Source organism: Danio rerio, chromosome 17 (genome assembly GCF_049306965.1).
Source record: "Danio rerio strain Tuebingen ecotype United States chromosome 17, GRCz12tu, whole genome shotgun sequence".
Taxonomy (NCBI): Eukaryota; Metazoa; Chordata; class Actinopteri; order Cypriniformes; family Danionidae; genus Danio; species Danio rerio.
This window is the reverse complement of record NC_133192.1, coordinates 34,230,636-34,255,894: the sequence shown is the minus strand read 5'-3', so window position 1 is coordinate 34,255,894 and position 25,259 is coordinate 34,230,636. Positions and strand designations below refer to the sequence as shown.

The 25,259-nt window shown below is 35.9% G+C and overlaps 1 protein-coding gene across 4 annotated transcripts; it reads right to left on the bottom strand.

Annotated features, from left to right (window-relative positions):
- Positions 1-36: 36 nt before the first annotated feature.
- Positions 37-19,362, bottom strand: gcfc2 (GC-rich sequence DNA-binding factor 2). Of its 4 annotated transcripts, none has more exons than XR_012392757.1 (18): positions 19,035-19,330; positions 18,487-18,588; positions 16,722-16,853; positions 15,212-15,442; positions 15,029-15,126; positions 14,807-14,910; positions 12,833-13,016; positions 12,627-12,750; positions 8,990-9,050; positions 8,705-8,787; positions 8,407-8,606; positions 3,994-4,138; positions 3,634-3,755; positions 3,114-3,190; positions 2,918-2,984; positions 1,759-1,905; positions 1,413-1,673; positions 37-491 (listed from the first exon to the last, which is right to left on the bottom strand). XR_012392757.1 is itself a non-coding variant. In NM_001110107.2 (18 exons), exons 1-18 carry the CDS (start codon positions 19,309-19,311, stop codon positions 135-137), a joined length of 2,394 nt encoding a protein of 797 aa, NP_001103577.2. In that variant the 5' UTR covers positions 19,312-19,362; the 3' UTR covers positions 37-134. The 4 variants fall into 4 exon arrangements, 3 of the variants coding, with proteins under 3 accessions (NP_001103577.2, XP_005158788.1, XP_005158789.1); NM_001110107.2 differs by having other exon boundaries at positions 37-243; positions 1,543-1,673; positions 19,035-19,362; XM_005158731.6 differs by having other exon boundaries at positions 37-243; positions 1,543-1,673; positions 14,807-14,940.
- Positions 19,363-25,259: the final 5,897 nt, after the last annotated feature.

Here is a 25,259-nt window from a genome sequence, read left to right as displayed (position 1 = left end):
CCGTTCCAACCAAGGTAAAGGAAAATGAAAACCATGTGCTCCAAAATAAAACATTTTATTCACTATACATACACATATCAAAGTGACTTTTAAAACATACTGTATAAAACCACATTGACACAAGATGCCTGCTACTAGAGAGCCTTTAACAGGTCTTTGCAATTATATTTTTCAGTGATAGTCCTAATACTGTCATGAGCCTTGATGATCTTGAGAACAAACAGCACATCAGATAAAAGTCCTCTGAAAAAAGGAAGGGGAAAAAAGGCAATATTGTAATATAGGTATTGTATAATTAATGTTCCAGTCATGCTATTTAACCATTTTTTTATATTAGGGGTGCGTGATATGACCAAAACTCATGTTATGAGTCCTTTTATTTCATGGTAACAATATTTTTCACCATATAGTTTATTAAACAGGTGGTTATTCCAGAAACATCAACAAAAAAATATAGGATTAGGCTGCGTCTGAAATTGCATACTTCCATACTGTATAGTACGCATACTAAATTAGTATGCAAGAAAAGTGATATGTCCGAATTAATAGAATTCGAAAAACAGTATGTGAGAAGTGCCAGCATGACTTACTACTTCCAGCAAGATTCTGAGGTGTGCAGCTGATACACGCTACACTATCCCATGATGCCCCGCAAGATAATTCATGACTAAGAGTGAAGCGACGCAACTGATGCGGGTAAGTCATGCGATCATGACAAAATGGCAAATGTAGTGCGTCAGAGTTCCATTCATACTACTGGCATTCATACAGTATAGATCGGCAGAATAGTGCATTGGACGCAGCCTTAAACACTTCATTAATGAAATGGACTTTACATTTTTTTTTCTTTCATTTGGGCCTTATATAAATATAATAGCTATGTACAATATTGGATTTCTTGCCAATATTCTTAAACTTTGAGATTTTATTCCTAATAAGTGCTAGCTACAATAAATTATAATGACCCCAATTAATGCTCCGTTCCTAGATAGAACTCATTTTTTTCTTTAATTGTTTTTGTGTCTTGGGGCTGGCACTCGGACCTAGTGGGATGCTGCTTTGGGAAATTAATGGAATAAAGCAGATGATGCTGAATTATGCTCTGAATGATTGTAGTCATTCATCAAGTCAGTCCTTTTTCCTTAATTCTGACCAGTATATCAAAAAACACTAGTATTTTAGTATTTTATTAAATAACTTCATATTATACTATTCTTTCCTCTTCCTAGTCTAAAGTTAATAGGTGGCCGTTAGGACCTGGGGAGGTTGTAAGTCAGCAGAGGCTTTAGCTCTACATAAGTGAATGTTTAACTTATTAAGGGAGATTGTACACAGAGTTGTTCTGTACTTACATTTTCAAGTGCAAAATGCTTGTTAGCCACACCCACTTATTTACATACTGTAATAAAGACTAAATAAAAAAAAATCTTTTATTGTTGACAATTTATTTTACTGTAATGATCTAAATCATTCATACAACCTAGTCCTATTTAATTTCATAAAAGAAGGGGGAATTAACATGCATTAACAGGTGTACATTACCTGGAGTCCTTGTTGTCCTTGAATATCAGATGTGCGGTTTGAAGAAGATGTTTGCTGAAGTTTTGCAACTGAGGTAGTGATGATCCAGTATTTAAATCAATAAACCATGATTCTGGAAAACAACCTGCAATCTTTTAGAAAGATACAAGTTAGATTTCTAGTGGATGACCTTGGTAGTATGCATGAGATTTAGGTTGAGACTGTAAACATGGGCACCTTTTTGCATTTCTGGACTGTGTGTTTTGGATCAGATTCATTAAGAATGGTTATCATCAAATAACGGCCCAGAAGTTTCTCCAACATCAGCTCTTTAAGAATGTGCTCAGGAATCAAACCACCCCATAATGCCATATTACCTAGCAACTGGAAAAAAAAAACAGTTCATATTCAAACAATCAGCATGTAATAAAGAAATATCCAAGCCTAAATATTAGACTGAATAATAATTAATGTGTATATTTATTAATGTACACAAAATTAAAGGGATAGTTCACCCAAAAATTCTGTCATCATTTACCCACCTTTCACTTGTTCCATATATGTTTGACTTTCTTTCCTTTGTGAAACACAAAAGAAGATATTGAAAAAAAAAAAGCTGTAACCATTGACATAGTATTTGTTTTGTTTTTAGTGCTATGGAAGTCAATGGTTACAGGTTTTCAGCTTTCTTAAAAATATGTTATGTTCAACAGAAGGTCTGGAACCACTTGAGGGTGATAATTAAATAGTGAGCAAATTTTGTATTTTTGGGTGAACTATTTCTTTAACACTGATCAAAACTATTAAAATGATAATACTTTGAAGTTTATTTAAAATGTAAAATGTACATTAATTATTTTTAACATTTTAAATCTTATATGCTCTTTTGTGAATATTTTTAAATAAAATATTCAAAAGAATAGCATTTACTCGAAATAAAGTCTTCTGTAGCATTATAAATATTTGCTCGTCTTTGTCAATTTTGAATTTCCTTTCTGGCTAAAACTAATAAATACTCAAAATAAGCATAATTGAAAAAGAATTACATTAGTAAATTATGTAGGTAATAATGTTAACACATTTCTTAACATGAACAAATTATGAATAATACATTAATTACAGTGTTTATTTATCTATAAACTTACAGTGCATTAATTCATCTTAACAACTTTGGATTTTAATAATGCTTTAGCGAATGTTGAACTATGATTAATTAGTAGTGTACAAATATAGTTCATTCTTAGTTCATGTTAGTAAACGCATTACCTGGCATTAACAAGTGGAAATAACAATTTTTTTAAAGACAAACTTACTAAGCCTAAATTACTGAATGGTAAATAAAAAAAAATGAAAGAGGATGTTATATTAATAATCATAACATAACCAGAAGTCAAACCTTCACCGCCGACCAAAACTGTTTGTTCTGAAACTGGAACTGCGGTGACCGCTTATCCTCTAAAAACCTTTAGGAAAAAGCACGTTTTGTTATTAAATCATGACATGACAACTTATATTAAAACACACAATCATTTTCTTAATCCACTGATCAAATAAAAATATCAAGAACAACATCTGAAACACGACTGACTGACTTTTTGGGGTACAGAGGGACAAAGACATCATCGTCTACGGCAGTCCTTAATCTCTGAATGACTGCTTCCACAAAGGCCTGTGGGATGAAATCCTATATTAGTTCAAGAGTTCCCACTTAGATATGCTTGTCATTTATAGCAGGTTTGGCATGCTGTCCCGGGAGAGAACCCTGAGCTCTGAGATATTTGAGCCCAGGGCTCCCGCCCGGTCAATAAGCATATCAGGGGATCCGAGATCAGGTAGGTCTCGATAGCTCCCCCTTTAGAAATGGGAGAAAAAGGATGAGATGGGGTGGAAGGGGAGATTCTTCCAAAACGAAGACAGAGCAATAAGGATAAAATGATCCATTTATATTAAGCTAGGATCGCTCTGATTGGATTATTACTGATTACAGATGAGTGGCCAGCAGTGTTTAATCATATCACATGCTCCTCTCGAAATTAGTTTATGAAACTTCACTTGTATTTACTGACATTATATTCATCTATTCAGAGTATTATTGCATCATAAATACGATACCTTGACAGGTTTGCTTTGTTCGCCATTAAACACAGAATAGTCATGCTGTATTCTTCTGCATAGTGTTGTCAGGGTTCGAGTCTGCTGGGCAGAAAGAGGGTCCCAGACCAGCTCTACAAAACCTGCCAAAGAACAAAATTATTTCTAAAAGATTATCTGGGACTATTAATACATATTTAATCATTTATCCTGTCAAATTATCCTGTTAAATTTAATCATTTATCCAGTCGCTTAAAATTTAAAAAGTGTCAAAAGTAATCATTCATTGAAATATTCAGTTTCCAAACTCAACATAAAATGCTTTGAACAGGTGAGTGGTATAAACCTATTAGCATAGTTATGTACAGATGTTAGAATCACCTTGAACTTTAGAGAGGATGGTCTTCTCAATTATGGTGGGCAGTGTGGTCTTGTCCATGTTCTCTGATTCCTCGTAGCCCTGACCATGACAGAACCTCTCAACAGCACAATACCATGGCAATGCCTCAAAGTCCTCACTTTCTGCCTACAGGAAACCAATGCAGTCAATTCATGTCGGAATTTCTATCAAGAATGACGAGTGGCAAGAAATCAATGACAGACAGCTATGAAAAAATTAAGGACCTTTGGTGACATTTAAATGGTCAAACATTACAGGCATGCATGTTAACATCTATTAGTTTTAATAAATTAAAAAAAAACACCTGATCATTTATATTTTTGCAAAAAAAAATGTATATGCTGATTTTTTGTTTTGTTTATGCATTGGTGACACAGTATCTCAAAATTATTCATGAGGCTGAGTCTTTATCCTATAAACCCTAAATCCTATATCCTATAAAGATTGCTTAATTTTTAAGTCAGCCTGCCATGTCCACTTTGCAGCATTTTTCTCAACTGCTAAGAACCAAGCGTTAACCTTTAAACATAATTACAAATAAAAAAGTATCTATTGAGGGAGGTGGGGAAACATTTTTGACTAATATGCAAATTTTTATCAGATTTATTTCAACACAGTTTGTAATGTAATATTTTATATCTTTTAGCAGATAAAGCTGAAGTCAGAATTGTTAGCCCCCTGAATTATTAGCCCCTCATTTATTTTTTTCCCCAGTTTCTGTTTAAAGGAGAGAACATTTTTTCACCACATTTCTAAACATAATAGTTGTGTAATAACTCATTTCTAATAACTGATTTATTTGATCTTTGCCATAATGATAGTAAATATTATTTGATATTTTTCAAGACACTTCTATACAGCTTAAAGTGACAATTAAAGGCTTAACTAGGCTAATTATGTCAGGGTAATTGGGCAAGTTATTGTATAACAATGGTTTGTTCTGTAGACTATCAAAAAATATAGCTTAAAGGGGCTAATACTTTTGACCTTAAAATGGCTTTTAAAAATTAAAAACTGCTTTTATTCTAGCCGAAATAAAATAAATAAGACTTTCTCCAAAAGAAAAAATATTATCAGACATACTGTGAAAATTTCCTTGCTCTGTTAAACGGAAATATTTTAAAAAGGAAAAAAATATTCAAAGGGGGTTAATAATTCTGACTTCAAATGTATATTATATAAGATACTTGCTTTGTTTACAAAACAAATTAATCTTATTGGATTTGCATTGTAAACAAGGCCTGACACGATATCAGTTTTATTATTTTATGCGCTTATTTTTATTATTTTCATTTTATGCACTTTATTGCAAGACCATTTTATGCCACTCATTATATAACTCCAGAATGCAAGTACACTCTTCCAAAGAACATATAATATTTTATTCATAAGAGTATTTAATTTAATTATAGTAATTTTAAAAATTGAATAATTAGGCACAGGAATCAGAATGTAAAAACGTATATTCTAAAAAACAAATAAATACTAATTATGATAAATGATAACAAAATAAGTGAAAGGTAAAAAGAACTAGTACAAACACTCTATTTTAGTCAGGCACCCAAATAAAAAATATACTATAGTAATTTATAGTATAGTATTTAAAGTGCATTGGGAAAGTATTCATAGAGCTTGACTTTTTCCACATTTTTTATGCATTCCAAAATGGATTAAATTAATTTAATTCTTCAAAATTCTACACACAACATCTATAATGATAATGTGAACAAAGATTTTTTTGAAATTGTTGCAAATTTATTAAAAAATAAATAAGCTGTAAAATCACATGTACATCAGTATTCACAGCCTTTGCAGTGAAGGTCTAAATTGAGCTCAGGTACATTCTGTTTCCACTGATCATTCTTGAGATGTTTCAGCAGCGTAATTGGAGTTCACATGTGGTAAATTCAGTTGATTGGACATGATTTGAAAAGGCATACACCTGTCTATATAAGGTCACAGGGTTGACAGTGCATGCCAAAGCACAAACCAAGCATGAAGACAAAGGAATTGTTTGTAGACCTCCGAGACAGGATTGTCTCGATGCACAAGGCTGGAGAAGGTTATAGAAACATTTCTGCTGCTCTGAAAGTTCCAATGAGCACAGTGGCCTGCATCATCCATAAGTGGAAGATGTTTGGATCCACAAGGACTCTTCCTACAGCTGGCTGGCCATCTAGGGTGGTAATCAAAAACCTGATGGTTACTTTGTCTGAGCTACAGCATTCTTCTATGAAGTAAGGAGAATTGTACAGAAGGACAACCATCTGTGCAGCAATCCACCAATTAGGCCTGTGTTAGAGTGGCCAGACAGAAGCCACTCACTGCTTGGAATTTGCCAAAAGGCATCTGAAGGACTCTCAGACCATAAGTAACTAAATTCTCTGGTCTGGTTTCTCTGGTTACGTTTGGAGAAAACTAGGCACAGCTCATCACCAGGCTAATACCATCCCTACAGTGAAGCATGGTGATGGCAGCATCATGCTGTGGGGATGTTTTTAAGCAGCAGGAACTGGAAGACTAGTCAGGAAAGAGGGAAAGATGAATGCAGCAATGTACAGAGACATCCTGAATGAAAACCTGCTTCAGAGTGCTCTTAACCTCAGACTGGGGCGACAGTTCATCTTCCAGCAGGACAATGACCCAAAGCACACCGTCAAAATATCAAAAGAATGGCTTCACAACAATTTGGTGAATGTCCTTAAGTGGCCTAGCCAGAGTCCAGGCCTAAATCCTAATGAACATCTCTGGAGAGATCAGAAAATGCCTGTACACCGTTACTTCCCATTCAACCTGATAAAGCTTGAGAGGTACTGCAAAGAGGAATGGGCAAAAATTCCCAAATACAGGTGTGCCAAGCTTGTGGCATCATATTCAAAAAGACTTGAGGCTGGAGTTGCTGCAAAGGCTGTGAATACAGACGTACATGTGATTTTTCAGCTTTTTTATTTTTAATAAATCTATGAATACTTTTTGGATGCACTTTATATTGAATCACCAAAATGTACTGAGGTCTTGTCCATGTGTTGTGTGATCAGTCGACATATTGATTATTGTGACAAGCCTATTGTAAACCTTAAGTAAAATTTAAAAAAGTATATGTTTATTTTATTTCATGTTTTACGTTACTCCCAAAATCATTCTGCGTAAATCCACAGATTTTCTTTATTTTTTTATACAAATGTGCACAGAAGATGCCTGGTCATGGCCTAAAATATGGGCCGTTTCACTTCTAAACACACCACTTTTCGATCATTTTAATGTGGCACAAAATGATATTACACAAGAGCAATATAATCTTCTCTGAGTTCTTATACAATCTATCCGCTTGTTAAGTCGTGACGTATTGGTCACATATGAAATACTGTTTCTGGGTCCAAGACGCTAGTCATTTGAACTGAGAAAGTATTGGTTTATGGCCAATTTTTAGTCCTATCACACTTTAATGTGAATGTCATATAAAATCATAGCGTACATGTCGCTCTCTGGACTTGCTGCATCACAAATACCAATTAACCTTAATAAATTACACAATTTATAAAAAAATGTATCACTTTCTGGCCATTTGATATTAGGTATGGATGTATACATTGTGATTGTGATTTTCGAAAGTATTAAGGCCAGTGCACACAGAGATGTTTTTTGCTCTTGTTTTCCATAAACGTTTAACGCCTCGTGACTAAATAAAGGGCGTCAATGTGATCGTGCGCACCAACAAGCAAAACGGCAGGCGCAAAAGCGTCATTTTTAAAAAAAAACGCTTCATGCTTGTTTTTTTGTTTTGACGTGCCGCGCCAAAACCTTCTCCACCAATCAGATTGGCACTTTTGTTCATGTGCACAGATCTGCTGAAATTACAGTAAACAACACTTGGAGGCGCTTAAGCGCAAAACCCAATTGCAAGCTCACATTGAAGAAGATGCCCAGAGGCGATATGAATGTGGAGCTGCTTATTGCTCTGTGAACAATAATAATTTCTTCACCGCTAGAGCTGGAGCTGCTACTTGAACCATCTATGCATGTTCAAGTCACCAGTAACTTTAACAACAAGCATGTGAACTTCCTCTCATTATCTTTTTTTGCGTTATAAGCGGGTGTCAGAAGCTTAAAGTTGTGTAGCGCCATCTAACATCAAGGAGTGATTTTGCATACTCTTCTGCTTGACGCCAGTGAAAATCAATTGGGTTTTAATATTGAAAAACGTCTCTTAAAACGATGACGATAAACGCAAACGAAAAGCGTCCCGGTGTGTAGGAGCCTTTACAGCGCTTTGTAAGTGTTTATTATTACCCTTTCATGAGTCTCCCCATACAGTTTGATAGAGTGCTTGGACCCGGAAGCCATTTTGTGTGATGTCACACTTAACAAGCAGATATACACAGGTCCTATATTACCTGTAGAGGGTTCCAGCCAATGAGCTGGTGTCGGATCAAGGGTGCCAGGAGTTTTGGGAGACACAGCCCAATGTAGGCATTATTGTAAGAGTCTTTAAAGGAGACGCGCCACTCATCAAATCTGGAGAGGATTTTCTTTACATCCCAGAACTCATTTTGAACATCAGCAAACACTTCCTGTGCCTTTTTCAGCAGAGCAGCTGAAAATAAAAGTCATTTTTAATATCAACTTTAAACACAGGTATTGGAAGCAATCTTCCTATTCTCATGGCATTTCTATCTCTGAAACTACTCCCACCTCTTTTACTTTCAATCTCCTCCTTCTGCTCGACCGTTGGTTCCCAGTCACACGGCACACATCCAATGTCATCTTCAGACAAGCTTGGGCACGAAAAAAAAACAGAGAATTGAAAAACTGGTGATAAATGACTTTGACAACTGTAATTTAAAGATTATAAGCATCTCGGAGAGCCTCAAAAGGCTGTAATCTGTAGGGTTTCATAATGTCAGGCTTCGTGTATCCAGTGTTTACAGCAATAACATTCAGTAATGGGGAAAGTGCAGACATAATAATCCATCTCACCTCTGCTGAGTAGGGCTGCAGTCTCCGGCTGTGTCACCATTGCTGTGTGAATCAGTGTTATCTATGAGACAACCAAAATAAACAATATCATATGAATAACGGTGTGTTCAGTCCTAAGATTGACTAAAGATATGATTATTATAATTATACAAAAATGGCCTCAAATGTGAAGTCTCATCTATTCATTTATATTTATTTATAAAGCACTTTTAAAAACAGCTCAGGGTTGACCACAGTGCTGTACTAATTAAAACAAAACACAAACACACAAAACTACATATTTCTAAACAATCAACTCTCTCAAAAAGAAATTTTAAAAACTAAAAAAGTAAAGTTTGTGGACAAACTACATACACGTTAGCACGTTTCTAGTTTGGACAGGCATGTTTCTTATTAGGCGGCTGATAGGGTGTTCTGAATGGTTGCTAAGCCATTGTTAGGGTGTTCTAGGTGGTTGCTAAGGTTTTCCAATTTCTTGTGTTGGAATATCTTGCCAATTCCATGCGTGTTCAAGAAAAAAAGGTCTGGAGAGTGTTTTCTTCAATGCCAAAAATATTAGTAATTTATTAGATATAAATGAATAATTCGATGACAGAGCTCTGGGTTACGTTACCCCAATGCAATACAAGAATTACATTCAGGAGGTGCGCAACTAACATACATTTCCTGACTCCAGCATATATACACAACTGATATTAACAGGTGGAGTTTTGGTGTAACGTCACTTGTCAGTCATTGTTCAGTCCTCCATTGGCCGCACCTTTGACATACTTCCTCTTTTTCTACAAATTCTCTGCACAACAACAAAGCATACATCTTTCTGTGTTCAGTTTTAACACCTCTCCTCAGACAGGACGTTTCTGCTGAGCTGAATTTAATTTTGGACCCGCATCTATCTACTTCTGCAAAAATGCAAATTAGTATGCACAGCACTCACACACAACAGTAGAAGTACACTATATGACCCTTACATGACCAATACAAATAATTGTTTGACTAAAAGAAAAAGAGACAAAAATAATAATAAAAAAAAGATTCCTATTTTTCAACACTTGCTAAGGTGTTGCTAGGGTGTTCTGAGTGGTTGCTAAAGCCTCCTTTCCACTGCACATGACAAACGACAAGCGTCAGACCGGCAGTCATTCATTTCCAATGGAGAGTAGTGTGGGAGCTGCGTAGAGTTCCGATCATCTCCGTATGCGGAAAGTTCGGATGCGATTTGAGCTGCGGATCCGTTTAAATATTTGAACTAGTGCGACTAGACCGTATGCGACCAGCCGACCGGATGTGATGTATTCCAGTGTTGTCCAAGCAGGTCCGTGTGCGCGAGATGAGAAATAGTAGTTTATTTTGGTGATCAGAAAAAGTCTATATTTAAAAAAAACTTTTCTATTCATAAATGTAAGTAATAAAGTAATAAAAATATTATGTTTTACGTTGTCTCCACATTCCTTCCAATATTTTTTGCGTTCCATGAGTTTCTAGTATTCGTTCATTTATTCAACCATGATAAATGCACAGAGACAATAGCCCCTTTCACACATACAGACCTTTCCGGCAATTTTCCGGAAAGGTTGTATGTGTGAACAGGTCCTTTTTAAAAATACCGGTAAATTCGTTCTGGCTATTTTCCGGAAAGAGAGGTTGTAACATTACCGGCAATTTGCCGAAATGCTGCGCTGTGTGAACGCAGAAGGAAGATTGACGGAATAAGCGCGTGCACGTCTAGAACGTGCTGACGTGAGACATCCGCTTTCGCCAATCACAACAGTCAGATGCATTTACGTCCGCGCGGTTATGAGAATAAAAGTCTTTGAATATTTTTCCAGACACATTTAGCTGCTAGAAGTTAGTCAGATCACGTTTTTATGTTCTTCTTAATGCCAACTCTGTAAATAATCATCGATGAGATGCTTATGATAAGCCGTTGTTTGTTAACCTTCAAGCTTTGCTTGTGCCTGTGAAACCGCCTGTGAGCGCCTGCACACGCACATATTATGAACATCTCAACATGCGAAAGTGATCCTGCGAAAGTTGTTCACAATATTGATCATCCACAGAGTTTGTAATTTAGTCAAATGTTTACAAATACAAGCACAGCCGTTTAAAGCTCATTTCTGGTTAATGATGTCAGAATTTACCGGTATTTTGGAATGGATGTGTGAATGCTCTTTTCCGGAAAATTTCCGTAACGTCCTCGCCTGTGTGAACAGCGCTTTTTTGAATATACTGGTAAAGTCGTTCCGGAAATTTTCCGGATATTTACCGGTATCACTGTGTGAAAGGGGCTTTTAGGCTCTTGCTTTTATTTCGCACACTGCCAGAACAGCTTCTCTCCCATGGTGCACGTCAGAACTGAAAATTTGTGCGAATGCTACAAGGGGGTGTAATCCGGCAGTCGTATCCAAATGTTGTGTGCAGTGACGTTGCTAGCCAGTTGCTAAGATGTTCTGAGTGGTTGCTAGGCGGTTGCTAAGGTGTTCTGAGTGGTTACTAAGGCATTGCTAGGTGGTTACTAGGGTGTTCTAGGTGGTTGCTAAGGCATTGCTAGGTGGTTGTTAGGGTGGTCCAGGTAGATGTTAAGGTGTTGCTAGGGTATTCTGAGTGGTAGCTAAGGTGTTTCTAGGCAGTTGCTAGGGTGTTCTGAGTGGTTGCTAAGGTGTTGCTAGGCAGTTGCTAAGATGGTTTGAGTGGTTGCTAGGCGGTTGCTAAGATGTTGCTAGGGTGTTCTGAGTGGTTACTAAGGCATTGCTAGGGTGTTGTAGTTGGTTGCTAAGGCATTGCTAGGCAGTTGTTAAGTGTACTCAGTGGTTGCTAGGGCGTTGCAAAGGGGTTACTAGGGTGTTCTAAGTGTTTGCTAAGGTGTTGCTAGGCAGTTGCTAGGCAGTTGTTAGGGTCTTCTGAGTGGTTGCTAAGTCATTAGTAGGCGGTTGCTAAGGTGTTCTGAGTGGTTGCTAGGCAGTTGCTAACATAAATTTGCATGGTTTTTATGTCAAATGTTGTTAGCATGAATTTAGTATGAATTAGCATGTTGCAAGCATGATTAGTATGTTTCTACTATGCATTTGTATATTGTTAGCATGTTGCTAGTATGATTGGTATGTCGTTAGTTTATTTCTAGTATGGTTTAGTAGGTTGCTAGTATGAATTGGTATGGTGTTGTTAGTATGTTCAATGTAAAGTTAATGGCAGTTTTTTTCAATGGAAGTCTATCGGACAGTGGCTAGGGTGCCGTAAGTGGTTGCTAGGGTGTGGCTAGTAAGATGACAGGTCATCAGTTGATTGGCAGATGGGTAGACTGAGTTGAAAATGAGCCCAACCTTAAGCATGTATGACAGTCTGGCACAAAGTTATTTAAAAAAGTTATAGTCACTTAATTCAGTATGGTTTGGAGGTTTGGAGTTAGCTTTGTGGTTGTAGTATGAACAGTCTAGAAAGAGATGCGTTTTTAAAATAGTCTAATAAGAAGAATATGGAGGAATAATAAGTATTAGTTTAACAGTATGTTGGCTCTCAAGGCACTATAATAAGGAAGTCACACTAAACTGGTGTCTCTTGAGTTCTGATTTAAAAGATAATGAAAAATATTTGTACTATATCTATCTAACTAGAAGGCTGAATGCAGATGCAGTCTTACAAGTTAACTTCTGAATCCGAGAGGACTCCTCTTGTAATGCTTCTCTTCTCTGACTCAAGAGTGCCTCCGCCTGGTCAATATAGAGACCGTGCATGTCCAGCTCAACTGAGTTTATTAAAGCCATCTGAAAGATAAAACAAACCTACTTTAGAGGATTATATCATATGGAGGATCTTTATAGAACTACACTGAATGACAAAGATTACCTTCTCAGATAGGCATTCCAGCAGGTTCTGTGAGAAAACGTTCATGGTGCGGTAAAATCGGAGCTGCTCATCTGCATTGTTGTTTTCAAGGCCCTCTAAAGAGGTTTTGGCCATTTCCACATCCAGCTGCATCCTCCTTAGCTGCGCCTCCCGTGCCCTGTGTACCTCCCTCAGCGAATCCAATCTGGAGTAAATCGGTTGATTTTTTTAATGCCTTATTTGTATTTATGACTTCACAATACCATACAAAGGTCTGAGGTTGGTTGTGCAGTTAGTTTTTTTACGATAAGTATGCATTTACTATAGGGAGGCAACTGATATAGATTTTGGTTGTACAATTATAGTCTGAGGAATAATCATGGTTTAATGGTGATATCGATTAATATACATTCATTAGTTTCCAAACTCTACTAGTTTAGAAAAATCTTATGTAAACTTCTCACACTTTAAAGCGTTATTTATTGCTGCACAGTAACCAATTGTTTGGTATTGTTTGGTATTTTCATTTTGTATTTCTTTTTCATACAAACTATCAAGCTGAATGGTCCAGTTCTTGTCACGTGACTCGACGTGCACACATGCCACTTATTCAACTAGGTGCACATGAAAAGCGTGAACGTGATGCCTCCATTGAAAATAACGTGAGCAAAAGACGACATAATTATTAATTATTTATTTATTGCCACATCAGCAACTTATGGCTATTTCATGGCAAAATTGATATATATAAAACATTACATAATAAAACAAATTCGTATTACAATAAAAAAAAGTTACTTAGACAAATATAAAAAAATGTAAATAGATGAAACTCACACAAACATATATTCAAAGTTAAATATGATATTTCAGTTAAATTTTTGATAAATAATTTAAATTTCTGATAAATTTAAATTTAAATTAAAAAATAATTTAAAGTACTCTCCTTATAAAAATTGTGTCTATTGGAATTTAAACTTCCACATTCCAACAAAATATGTTTTATGGCAAGAGCAGCCTGGCAGTGATTACATTTAGGTGGTGCTTCGTTATTCAGTAAATATATATATATATATATATATATATATATATATATATATATATGTGTGTGTGTCAACCTACAATGTCCAATTTGACATCTGGTATAGACAGTCTGGTCATGCTTGTTCTTAAAATTATAACTTGCTAAATGTCTTTCATTTCAAAAGATGCGATATATGAATGGCCCTTAGTTAATAGCTTCAGCCATTGTTAAAATCAGCCTTTAATCTAGTGTGCGTGCGTATTGCGTACAAGCTCGGAACTTTAAACACTTAAGGCCCAAGGTGTTTTTTTTTTTTTTGTATGCATTTATTTCTGTTTGCTATTTGGGCTAATTGGAACCTAATTAGAAAAATTAAGTATTACCTTTTAATAATATGTACTTTTAGAGAAAAAATATGTCCATATTTGTGGACTCATGGTCCGAATTTACATAAAACACTTTTTCCTGACTGTTTTCAATGCATACATAGTATTTTACATGTTTTGACTATTAGAGGGTAAAAACAACATTTTTTCCCCCATTTTGGACAGTTAAAAATGGTGTTTGGGACATTTCATATGCAGAAAAAAACAGTTGCAGGATGACACTGTATGTCTGTAACAAAATATAAAACATTCAAAGTATTTTAAATAGCCACTTAGGCTACGTTCACACTGCCAGGGTTAGTGCTCAAATCTATTTTTTTCTCAAGTTTAAACACCCCGGATCTAAACTATTCAGCAAGTGTCTTAGAACTAATAAATATCACCCATTTTTGTCCTAGGACAATTCTGAAAAGGTTTTTTTGATCCACTTCAAATGTTGACTACCGTACACTGATGAAAGAGACGTTGGTGTGTACTTAATGCTATGCAACTCTACAGACTTTTATCATACTACACACTAATGGAAGTGAAAAGAGGTCAAAAGCATTTGGGGCTTATAAAACAAATCCATATTTTACAACTTACTTTCCAGTGATTCTCTTCTTAATGACACCAATACTAACTACTGGAAGCGTTTCTGGGATTTCCACTCTCTTCTGTCGGGCTGCTTTCGGAGCATGCCATTCCTTCTGGGAATATAAGGAAAGGTCTTTGAAACACTATAAAACCAAAGCGTAATAAGAAGATAGTAAATATCGAGATATTGAATACTGAATGTTATCAAGTGTCACAATAAGAAGGTCTCACTTGGTGCCTTTTGACTCCTTTTCCAATCTGTTGTTCCTCCCACATCTGCTGCTCTTCCTCCTCCTGGCTGTCAGAAAAGCTCTCCTCACTATCACTCCCTACAGAAGACAAACACAGCAAATGTTTTGTATATCTCAACCAATTTGAATGTTCTATCATAAACAAATAGTGCACGTTTCTCACCCATCTTCTCAGCCATTCTCTCTCTCAGAGTTTTGGGTTTGGGTGCAAACTCAATTCTGCGCTCATGATCATCCAGATCATTGTCACTGTCTTGTTCCTTATCGCTCAGCTCGTCCTCCTTCAAGCTTCCAGGAGTTCGAGGTGAATCCAGAGAGATGTAATCTTGCTGGGCTCTGGCTTGTCTCCTTTTCTCTTTGGCAGCATGAATCTTTCTGGCATCAGGAATGATGACTGGACAAACAATAAAGGAAACAAGTGCATTTACATTTAAGCAACAATGTAACACAAACAACATAAGAAATAACCGAATTTTCAGAGACTTGAGGGACCTTGTGATGTTTTTTCATTTTTCAACAGCAAAAAAAAACAACAAAAAACCTGTAAAGTGACAATTTAACATTTTAAATGTTCCAAATTTTGTTTGGGAGGTTTCCTACTGCTACTTTACATCCATCAAAGTTCATTATTTATTTGATTTTCTCATAGTATACATTATGTTCCCGTAATATACAGCTGAAGACATTTTGAAGAAAAAATATGAGCCCGCCTGTGAAATTTGAAATCTTTTTGTGCTATTTAATAGCTTTTTTTTCAACACATTTTTAAACATGATAGTTTTAACTAATTTCTTTTGTCTTTGCCATGATGCCAGTAAATATTATTTTACTAGTTATCTTTAATTCATCTTAACATGCTATTTAAAGGCTTAACTGGCTTAGGTTAATCAGGAAAGTCGTTGTAAAAGTGCTTTATCCTTAAGAGGGCTAATAATATTGACCTTAAAAAGGCCAAAGTCAAAGAAATAAGACTTTCTCCAGATGAAAAATATTAGAGAAAATACAGTAAAAAAAAACTCTTGGTCTGTTAAACATCACTTGGGAAATATTTGAAAAATATTTAGAATATCAGATGTGGGCTAATTATTTTGTCTTCAAGATTTGTTACCACATCTTCCTAATACTAAATCCACTTGCTCTATTTTACTTTAAATGATCTATTGTTCAAAACTATTTTCTTTCAATATTTACATTTTTGTACATCAAAAGAGAGAAAATTCAGACAAATGTTGCTATGTACATTTTAAAGAATGAATAACAAAATCAAGGATTAAATCCACAGGATTGTAAATAGTTGTCCTCTAGAATTACTTTTAAACACTGCTGTTTTCAAACAACATAAGATTAATAGTACTACCTTTTGTATGAATTCAAACAGAACAATAGCACAATTTTTTAATCCAGTTTACTTTCAAATTTGTATTAATAAAAATACAATACTTCTTTATATGTTTATACTACTTTAAGCAAAAATAATTATTTGATAATTTAGAAATTATTATTGCAACGAAATAGTCTCAAAGTGTAAGACAGAAATGATGATAATAAAAACAACAAATGTCGAAACCAAATCTAATATTTATTAGATTTATTTAAATAAAAATGAAAAGTTGTGGTTATAGTATTAGAGGGAAAATTATGTAGGTTCATTTTTAGTCTTTAGATTTAGTTACCTCGTTGTGGTAGTGAAGAAGCGGAGGAACTTGACATGGTAGAACAGGTTTCTTCATCACTGTCAGGAGGAATGTCTTCAGCTGATGCATCAGAATCACTGTCAGAGAGACTGACATCCTTACTCTTCTTTCCTGAAAACATATGAAGAATCAATGTACAGAACTATGTACAATACATCCGGAAAGGATTCATAGAGCTTCACTTTTTCCACATTTTATATGTTACAGTCTTATTTCAAAATGGATTCAATTAATTTATTCCTTAAAATTCTACACACAATACCCCATAATGACAATGTGAAAAAGATTTGTTGAAATTTTTGCAAATTTATAAAAAAAAAAAAAAAAAAAAAAAAAAGAAAAAAAAAAACACACAAGTGCATCAGTATTCACATATCTAAATTGAGCTCGGGTCCATTCTGTTTTCACTGATCATTCTTGAGATGTTTCCACAACTTCATTGTAGTTCATCTGTGGTAAATTCAGTTGATTAGCCATGATTTGAAAAGGCATACACATGTCTATATAAGGTCCCAGGGTTGACAGTGCATGTCAAAGCACAAACCAAGCATGAAGACAAAGAAATTGTCTGTAGACCTCAGAGACAGGACTGTCTCAAGGCATAAGCCTGGAGAAGGTTACAGAAACATTTCTGCTGCTCTGAAAGTTCCAATGAGCACAGTGGCCTCCATCATCCGTAAGTGGAAGATGTTTGGATCCACCAAGACTCTTCCTACAGCTGGCCGGCCATCTAAGCTCAGTGATCGGGGAGAAGGGCCTTAGTCGGGGAGGTGATCAAAAACCCGATGGTCACTCTGTCTGAGCTACAGCGTTCTTCTATGAAGTAAGGAGAACCTTACAGAAGGACAACCATCTGTGCAGCAATCCATAAATCAGGCCTGTATGGTAGAGTGGCCAGACAGAAACCACTACCCACCCGGAATTTGCCAAAAGGCATCTGAAGGACTCTCAGACCATAATAAAATAAATTCTCTGGTCTGATGAGACAAAAATTGAACACTTTGGAATGAATGCCAGGCGTTACGTTTGGAGAAAACCAGGCACCGCTCATCACCAAGCTAATACCATCCCTACAGTAAAGCATGGTGGTGGCAGCATCATGCTGTGGGGATGTTTCTCAGCAGCAGGAACTGGAAGACTAGTCAGGATAGAGGGAAAGATGAATGCAGCAATGTACAGAGACATCCTGAATGAAAACTTGCTTCAGAGTGCTCTTGACCTCAGACTGGGGCGACGGTTCATCTTCAAGCAGGCTTCGAGTCCAGACCCAAATCCTATTGATCCTCCTATCTCTGTAGGGATCTGAAAATGGCTGTACACTGTTGAAAATGGCTGTACACTTCCCATCTAACCTAAGCTTGAGAAGTAGTGCAAAGAGGAATGGGCAAAACTTCCTAAACAAAGGTGTGCCAAGCTTGTGGCATCATATTCAAAAAGACTTGAGGCTGTAATTGCTGCCATCAACAAAGGTGCATCAACAAAGTATTGAGCAAAGGCTGTGAAAACTTATGTACATATGATTTCTTTGCTTTTTTATTTGTAATAAATTTGAAACAATTAAAAAATATATTTTTTTAACATCATCATGATGGGGTATTGTGTGTAGAATTTTGAGGAAATAAATGAATTTAATTAGATTTATTTGGAATAAGGCTGTAACATAAAGAAATGTGGAAAAAAGTAAAGCGCTATAAATACTTTTCCCACTGTAGTTATTACAGTTGATGTAAAATAAAACACACACCTTGAGAACTGGTTGCAGGTGCAGGAGAATCCTCTTTTTTCCGCGCTTGGAACAAAACTTCTCTGTTGACTGAACGTTTCACTTGAAAACCTCCCTCTGTAGCTGTAAGAGTCAAATTTCTTCATTAATGTGAGACACTGTAGTAGGCAAAACACTGTTTATTCATGCAACTCTATATCGTGAGGTTTTGGGCTTTTTATTTACATTTCACACCAAGTTGAAAATTCCATCATTATTTACTCTATTTAATTGTTCCAAACGAGATATAAGATATAAATAAGACATCTTGAAAGCTGTAAACCTGACCTCTAAGTTATAGCATCAGCTGTTTTTTTCTACTATGAAAGTTTACAATTATAGGTTTTCATATTTTTTTCTAAATATTTTATTATTTCTAATTAAGATTATTACTAATTATTTTATTATGCATTTAATGTAATCAATCAACTGATAAATAATTGTGATACATTTTTACCCCGATCATCTGCAGTGTTTTGCTTTAAGACACATACATTTATCAAAAACCTGGCTATAGTGTTTATACTTACAGTCTTTATCATCAGAGAAGCTGAGTGTTTTGCTGTCTGTGTGCAGTTTTCTGTCTTTGGTCTGGAGTGCTGAAACTGAAGCCTCCTCTTCTGCCTCACTCGAGTCACACTCTCGAGCTTCTCGTGAACTGCTTGAAATCCCTGCTTTTGAGGGTAAATCTGCCTTTAAATCCGCATCTTTTCCACCTTCACCAGCAGCTAATTTTCCATTGTCGTCTTCATCACTGGATTCATTTTTCCTTTGCCGGAAATTTCGGCGCGGCTTCTTATTAAACATTATAAATCCAATGCTGAGTGAAATCAACGCTTTAAAATGACGTATTTTGTACTTCCTGGTCGTCGTTGAAAAACATTTCATAATAAAAGTCCTGTGTGAATGTATTTATTTATTTATTTGTTTGTTTGTTTATTTATTGCTTTCAAAAACAGTGGCGCATTAGGTAGTGCTGTCGCCTCACAGCAAGAAGGTCGCTGGTTCGAGCCTCGGCCGGGTCAGTTGGCGTTTCTGTGTGGAGTTTGCATGGGTGCATCTTTGCATCTCCCTGCGTTCGCGTGGGTTTCCTCCGAGTGCTCTGGTTTCCCCCATTGTCCAAAGACATGCGGTACAGGTGAATTGGGTAGGCTAAATTGTCCGTAGTGTGAGTGTAAATGAGTGTTTCCCAAAGATGGGTTACAGCTGGAAGGGCATCCGCTGCGTAAAACATGCTGGATAAGTTGGCAGTTCAGTCCGCTGTGGCGACCCCGGAATAAAAAAGGCAGAAACTAAGCTGAAAAGAAACTGAATGAATGAATGCTTTCAAAAACAGTTAACAGTATATTAGAGAAAATTGGAGCATTAGAAAAAGACGGACATGTTGTGACAATCTGCAAAACACATTTTAAAGAAGGTGAAAAAAGGAAAAAACATAAATTAAGTAAATAAAAAAAACAATAAAAAATCAGAGACCAGAGGGGAAATTATATAAGGTTATACATTGAAATCCATTTTTAACTTTTAAAAGACTTTTTGTTTTTATAGCCACTAAAGACAAAATATCCTATATGACTTATAGTCAATTAAATAATAATAATCTTTTTCCAAAAATTTACACTTTATAATATGTAATTCTATAACAAGCAATAGAAAGTGACCCTCATCATCACTAACAGAATGCAAAATCTCCCCACAAAACTTGTTTTTGAAAATAGCGACACCTGCTGACCGTTCTGTCTCATGAGACATCCACATCAGTCCCCCCACTGAGATCTCCAGAATTTAGCATCCTCCTAAAAAAACAGTCCGAACCATAGTTTTTACCAAACAAAAAAAGTGTTTTGCGCATAGCATTGTTTCTTAGACCCCTGACATTAAGTGAAATGAACGATAACGACATATAAGTGACAAAAGACAAAGAACAGTTGTTGACTATGAGGTCAAACAAAGGCAAAAAGTCAAAACTGACTAAATGTAAAGGTGTTGAGATGAACAGAGCCCAATAACCAACTTAAATCACTTAGTCATAAATCCAGCAGAAAAATAAGGTAATCTCTAAAGCCGTAATGACTTGAAACAGTCAGGTTGTCATTTCAGTGCTTAAACAGTAACCTTTACACCTTCAATGAATGCACGTGTCCCGATGTAATATGCCACTTTTCCGGCAGCCCTTGACTCTTTTACTTTGGGCCACAAGCTCTTCCTTCTTTCCTGGTCCAGAAATGACAGATCCTCCTCGAAGCGCAAGTTATTTTCTTTGAGAAGCTGTGAATTCTTAGCCGCTTTACACAAGACATTGTGAACTACCCGTGAGGTAAATTGCATGATAATGGCGTGAGGTTTTGCGTTGTCATCTCTCCTCCCTATGCAATGCACAGTGTCGACAACATCAGGGTACCTCATCCTGGCATCTGGATAAGTTTCGCTGCAGATTCGAATCACCTCAGATCTGATGTCTCCCTTGAAAGATTCAGGTACCCCAAGTAGCCTCAAATTTTTCTACGAGAATATCTTTCCAGATTCGTTATACGCATTTCCCAAGCGCCCGTGAGCTTTTCTTGAATTTTCAGCCTTGCACGGCTTCCACATTCTTCTACATCTTTAACTTCAGCACACACAAAGTCTATTGTTTTTTTCATACCTTCAATCTTAAGGGTGTTAGCACTGATCAGTCCTTCAAGTGTGTCAGACATCGTGTTGATCAAAAAGAAAAATGTGGAAATAACCTTGGAATCAGCCTGCTTGGTTGGGCTGGGGTTACCTTATTTATGTGCAGGTGACTTGCTAGGAGTTACAACTGCGTCACCTGATTATTATTTGTTTCTTAATGTTCATTTTTTTTTGTTTAAAAATACAGTCAACAATTCTTGAAAATCACAAATGTCTTTGATTTATACTGAAAGCGAGGGCCGGCTTTTGTCACCAAAGATTATAGTGCAGGTTAAATCTAGGCCTACATTGTGGTTGTAGTTTAGACACATGATGAAAAGTGCTTGACCAACCCATTATTTTGATGGTATGTCATGACTCATGAGTTTTTTCTTTAAATGACCAACTTCTTCTGTGCTGCACTTGGAGGTTCAAAGCTGATATTTGTCACAAAAAAAGATAAGGTGGAATGACCAGCACTGCTCCAGAGACACCAGCAGCGGCGAAGATACATACACAGGGTGCAGCACCGAGGACCGTCCATCAGGTACAGGGAGGGTTTTATTCCTTACCTTTTGAAAATGTTTGTAATTAGGAATGTTTCTGCAGGAGACATGTCAGTGTTTATTTTAATGTAAGCTATTATTTTGTAACAAATGTTTGAATGTTTAAGTATAATTTTGAGTGTTTAAATGCATATTTATGTATATACATAATTAAATATGTGTTTAAATACATATGTTTGTGTGTTTTTTTGTTCCTCTGTGGGGGCATCACAGTAAAATTTTGCATAGGGCACATTTTGGCCAGCAGCGGCCCTGTCCGTCACTGTTTTGTCTTGCTTGATATTCCGGCTTTTTGTGCTTTGAATTATGTGTTGGGGTATCGGTATACTTATACATGTAGTGACTTTATTCTTCAATGCGAAAGTTGTCGTGTTTTCAGAGCAGTTTTTTCCTTTGCTGCTATCTCCATGGTCTCTGGCCAGGGGGAAGCCAAGCCTTCCCCAGCCTTAAACACGCTCCGCAGTCTTCGTCCTTGGGAATATTACAAATCTTCTTTGCTTCTTTATTAACAATGTTCTCCAAACTTGTGTAGTAGTCCCCAGTCTCTTGAATGAAACAAGCTGAATTTGGCTTTGATCTAGTTTGTCTTTTTTTATGCACATGAAACTTACCCATAATAATAAAAAGTTGCACCAAAAAGATAATTTTCTTTGCATTTATTGACAAAATAACTGCAAATGGGTCGTTATCACTATAAAGTGCTTTTGATGTCCCTCAAGACGGGATCAATCCTTTATGAACATAATGCGAAATAATGAAACTCTCATGTTTCAATATGGTTGGTTAAACCTTCACACACGCAGGTAGCATTGAACGTGTTTTGAAATATGTTTTTGTCAATCTGTCCATGTTCTTTCATTAAATGGATGTGATTTTGCCATGTCACACCGCTTCAGTGACTACAGAATGTAGGTCGATTAGATCAAATGAAGAAAGAGTTTTAAATATTCTCATTGTCTCTAACAAGTTATTTGACCAAAATAAAAACAACGTAATTTTAATAACTATTTTGTTTTTATAACATGATTAATCATTTTGCACGTGCCCTTGAAATTGCTCTCCACCCTGTCACGATGTGGTAAATGCCCCTTTAAGAAACCGTCTGATGTACTCATTGGCGTCCCCCATGCCCGTTTTTCCCCTTTCTTCAGAGGAGGGTAAAACATCCGCTTTGACACACAGTAACTATGTTTCCTGTTTTTCCTCATGTTGTGTTTGAAATTGAATGTTGTCAAGCTTAACATGTCCACCCCCAGCAAGCATTTTTGGTCTAAAAGACGTCTCTTAGACGTCTAAACATAGCCTAGACGTCTAGGCTAAATCAAGGCTAAATTTAGGCTGTCAGTGAAAATCTAATAGACGTCAGCATAGCCCAAGTTTAGACTAGACGTAATTTAGACGGCTTCATATAAACGTCCAATAGCCGGTGAAATTCAGTGAAAATCTAATAGACGTCCAACCGTAGCCCAAGATTAGCTTAGACGCGATTAAGGGCCGTGGACACGTACAACTCGCCCAAACTCACCCTTCCGTTGGTCGTTTGATTGACATACGCTCTGGCCAATCACAACGCCGCTATGATTTGCCCACGCCCCGAGAACCATGAAGAGACCCAGGTAAACAAACGATTAATTCGTCCTCCTCTAACAGTTTCGTAGATCCTACATGAACCGCATTACTGCTGCACCAATCCGCCAGTAAATCTCTTGTTCCATCCTTCCCTCACCCGTAAACAAAACGCCAAGATACTTGAACTCCTCCACCTGGGGTAAGGACTTTCTTCCATCCTAAAGATGACAAACCCTCTTTTTCCGGTGGAGCACCATGGTCTCGGGCTTGGAGGTGCTGATTGTCATCACAGCAGAGTCACACTCGGTAGCAAACCGCCCAGTGCAGTCATATTTAATTGTAATTTTTAGTTTTAAATAATTTGACAAAACATTCTTTGTTTTACTTTAGTATTTCAGTTTGTCATGTTTATATTTATCTTTTCCTTATCCAGTTTGTTTCAGCAAAAAAAATATTTTCACCATTAGTTTCACACAAATTTTTGCACTTTAAAGTATTTAACATTTTAATTTACTATCCATCTAATCTTTATTTTATTTCATCTTTATCTCAATCATCAATGAAGTTCAATGTTGTTTTGCTTTTAATTTTACTCAGTAATTTTGCCACATTTTTTGTTCAGTTTCATCAAAAATTTAATGTAAAATATTAATAATTCATTAGTTTCTGAGATACAAATATACAGACTACAATATATACAATATAAATCAAGGTCTCCAATAGAACTATCACAAGCAGGCTTCATACACATTTTTTACTACTAAAATTCCATAACTTTCAAGTCAGTTTTCATGACCTATTGATTTTTGTAATGTCTACGTATGCCATGAAAACAATGACGTTCAAATGTATTACAGCACATATAGAACACGCAACTGTCTATTTTGTTTAAATTTGTATTTATATCTATGTAAAATTGAGTTTGATCATGCTTAAACAGCTCTAACAATGTCAGAGCAAGTTTTTGGCCAAGGACAGAATAAAAGTAAAGACAACTAATCTAAATTCAAGTTAGGGCATCACAATATATTATTTCAGCATCGATATCACAATGTGTGCATCTGCAATAGTCTCATCTCAGGATATGCAATGTTGGGATTATAGATTAATATAGGGTTTAATCATAATGGATTAAAAGTTTATCATTTCCTAGCATTTTTAAAGAGATAGTTCACACAAACATTACTTACCATTTTCATTACACCCTTCATTTGTTTTAAACACTCTTTTTTTAAATAGAACACAAAATATATAATTTAATAACTCCTATAGTATTGAAATAAGTGAAGTGAGTAAATAGTGAATACATTTTTAATCTTTAACTCTTCCTTTAAGGCCTGTCTGTGACTGTGGGAACATTTCAATATTGTTGATTATTCAATATCTGTAGCTGAATAGTGAATACCTGAAAACTATAATTCACTTTTGTCTTTGCTAAATGTTATCTATGCTGGTAATTTATTTGTTATATAATATTCAAGAATCCCTACTTAATCACCCCAATCAATCCAAATAAATCTGTTAAATCATCTAGTGAAATTGTATTCACATCGCAATATACAGTTGAAATTAGAATTATTAGCCCCATTGAATTATTCGCGCCATGTTTTATTTTGTCCCCAATTTCTGTTTAATAGAAAAGATTTTTTCAACACATTTCTAAACATGATAGCTTTAATAACTCATTACTAATAACTGATTTATTTTATCTTTGCTATGAAGACAGTAAATAATATTTTACTAGATATTTTCCAGGATACTTTTATACAGCTTAAAGTGACATTTAAAGGCTTCACTAGGTTAATTAGGTTGACTAGGCAGGTTAGGGTAGTTAGGCGAGTTGTTGTTTAACTATGGTTAGTTCTGTAGACTATGGAAACAAAAATTTAGCTTAAAGGGTCTAATAATTTTGTCCCTAAAATGCTTTCAAAAAAATTAAAAACGGCTTTTTTTCTAGCCAAAATAAAA

Coding starts and splice junctions, on each gene's coding strand:
- gcfc2 (XM_005158731.6), bottom strand. CDS start 19,311: ATGTTTAATAAGAAGCCGCGCCGAAATTTCCGGCAAAGGAAAAATGAA. Junction 8,788..8,989: donor TGCAGCCCTACTCAGCAGAG/GTGAGATGGATT, acceptor TTCGTGCCCAAG/CTTGTCTGAAGATGACATTG. Junction 1,674..1,758: donor CAGTCCAGAAATGCAAAAAG/GTGCCCATGTTT, acceptor TCTTTCTAAAAG/ATTGCAGGTTGTTTTCCAGA.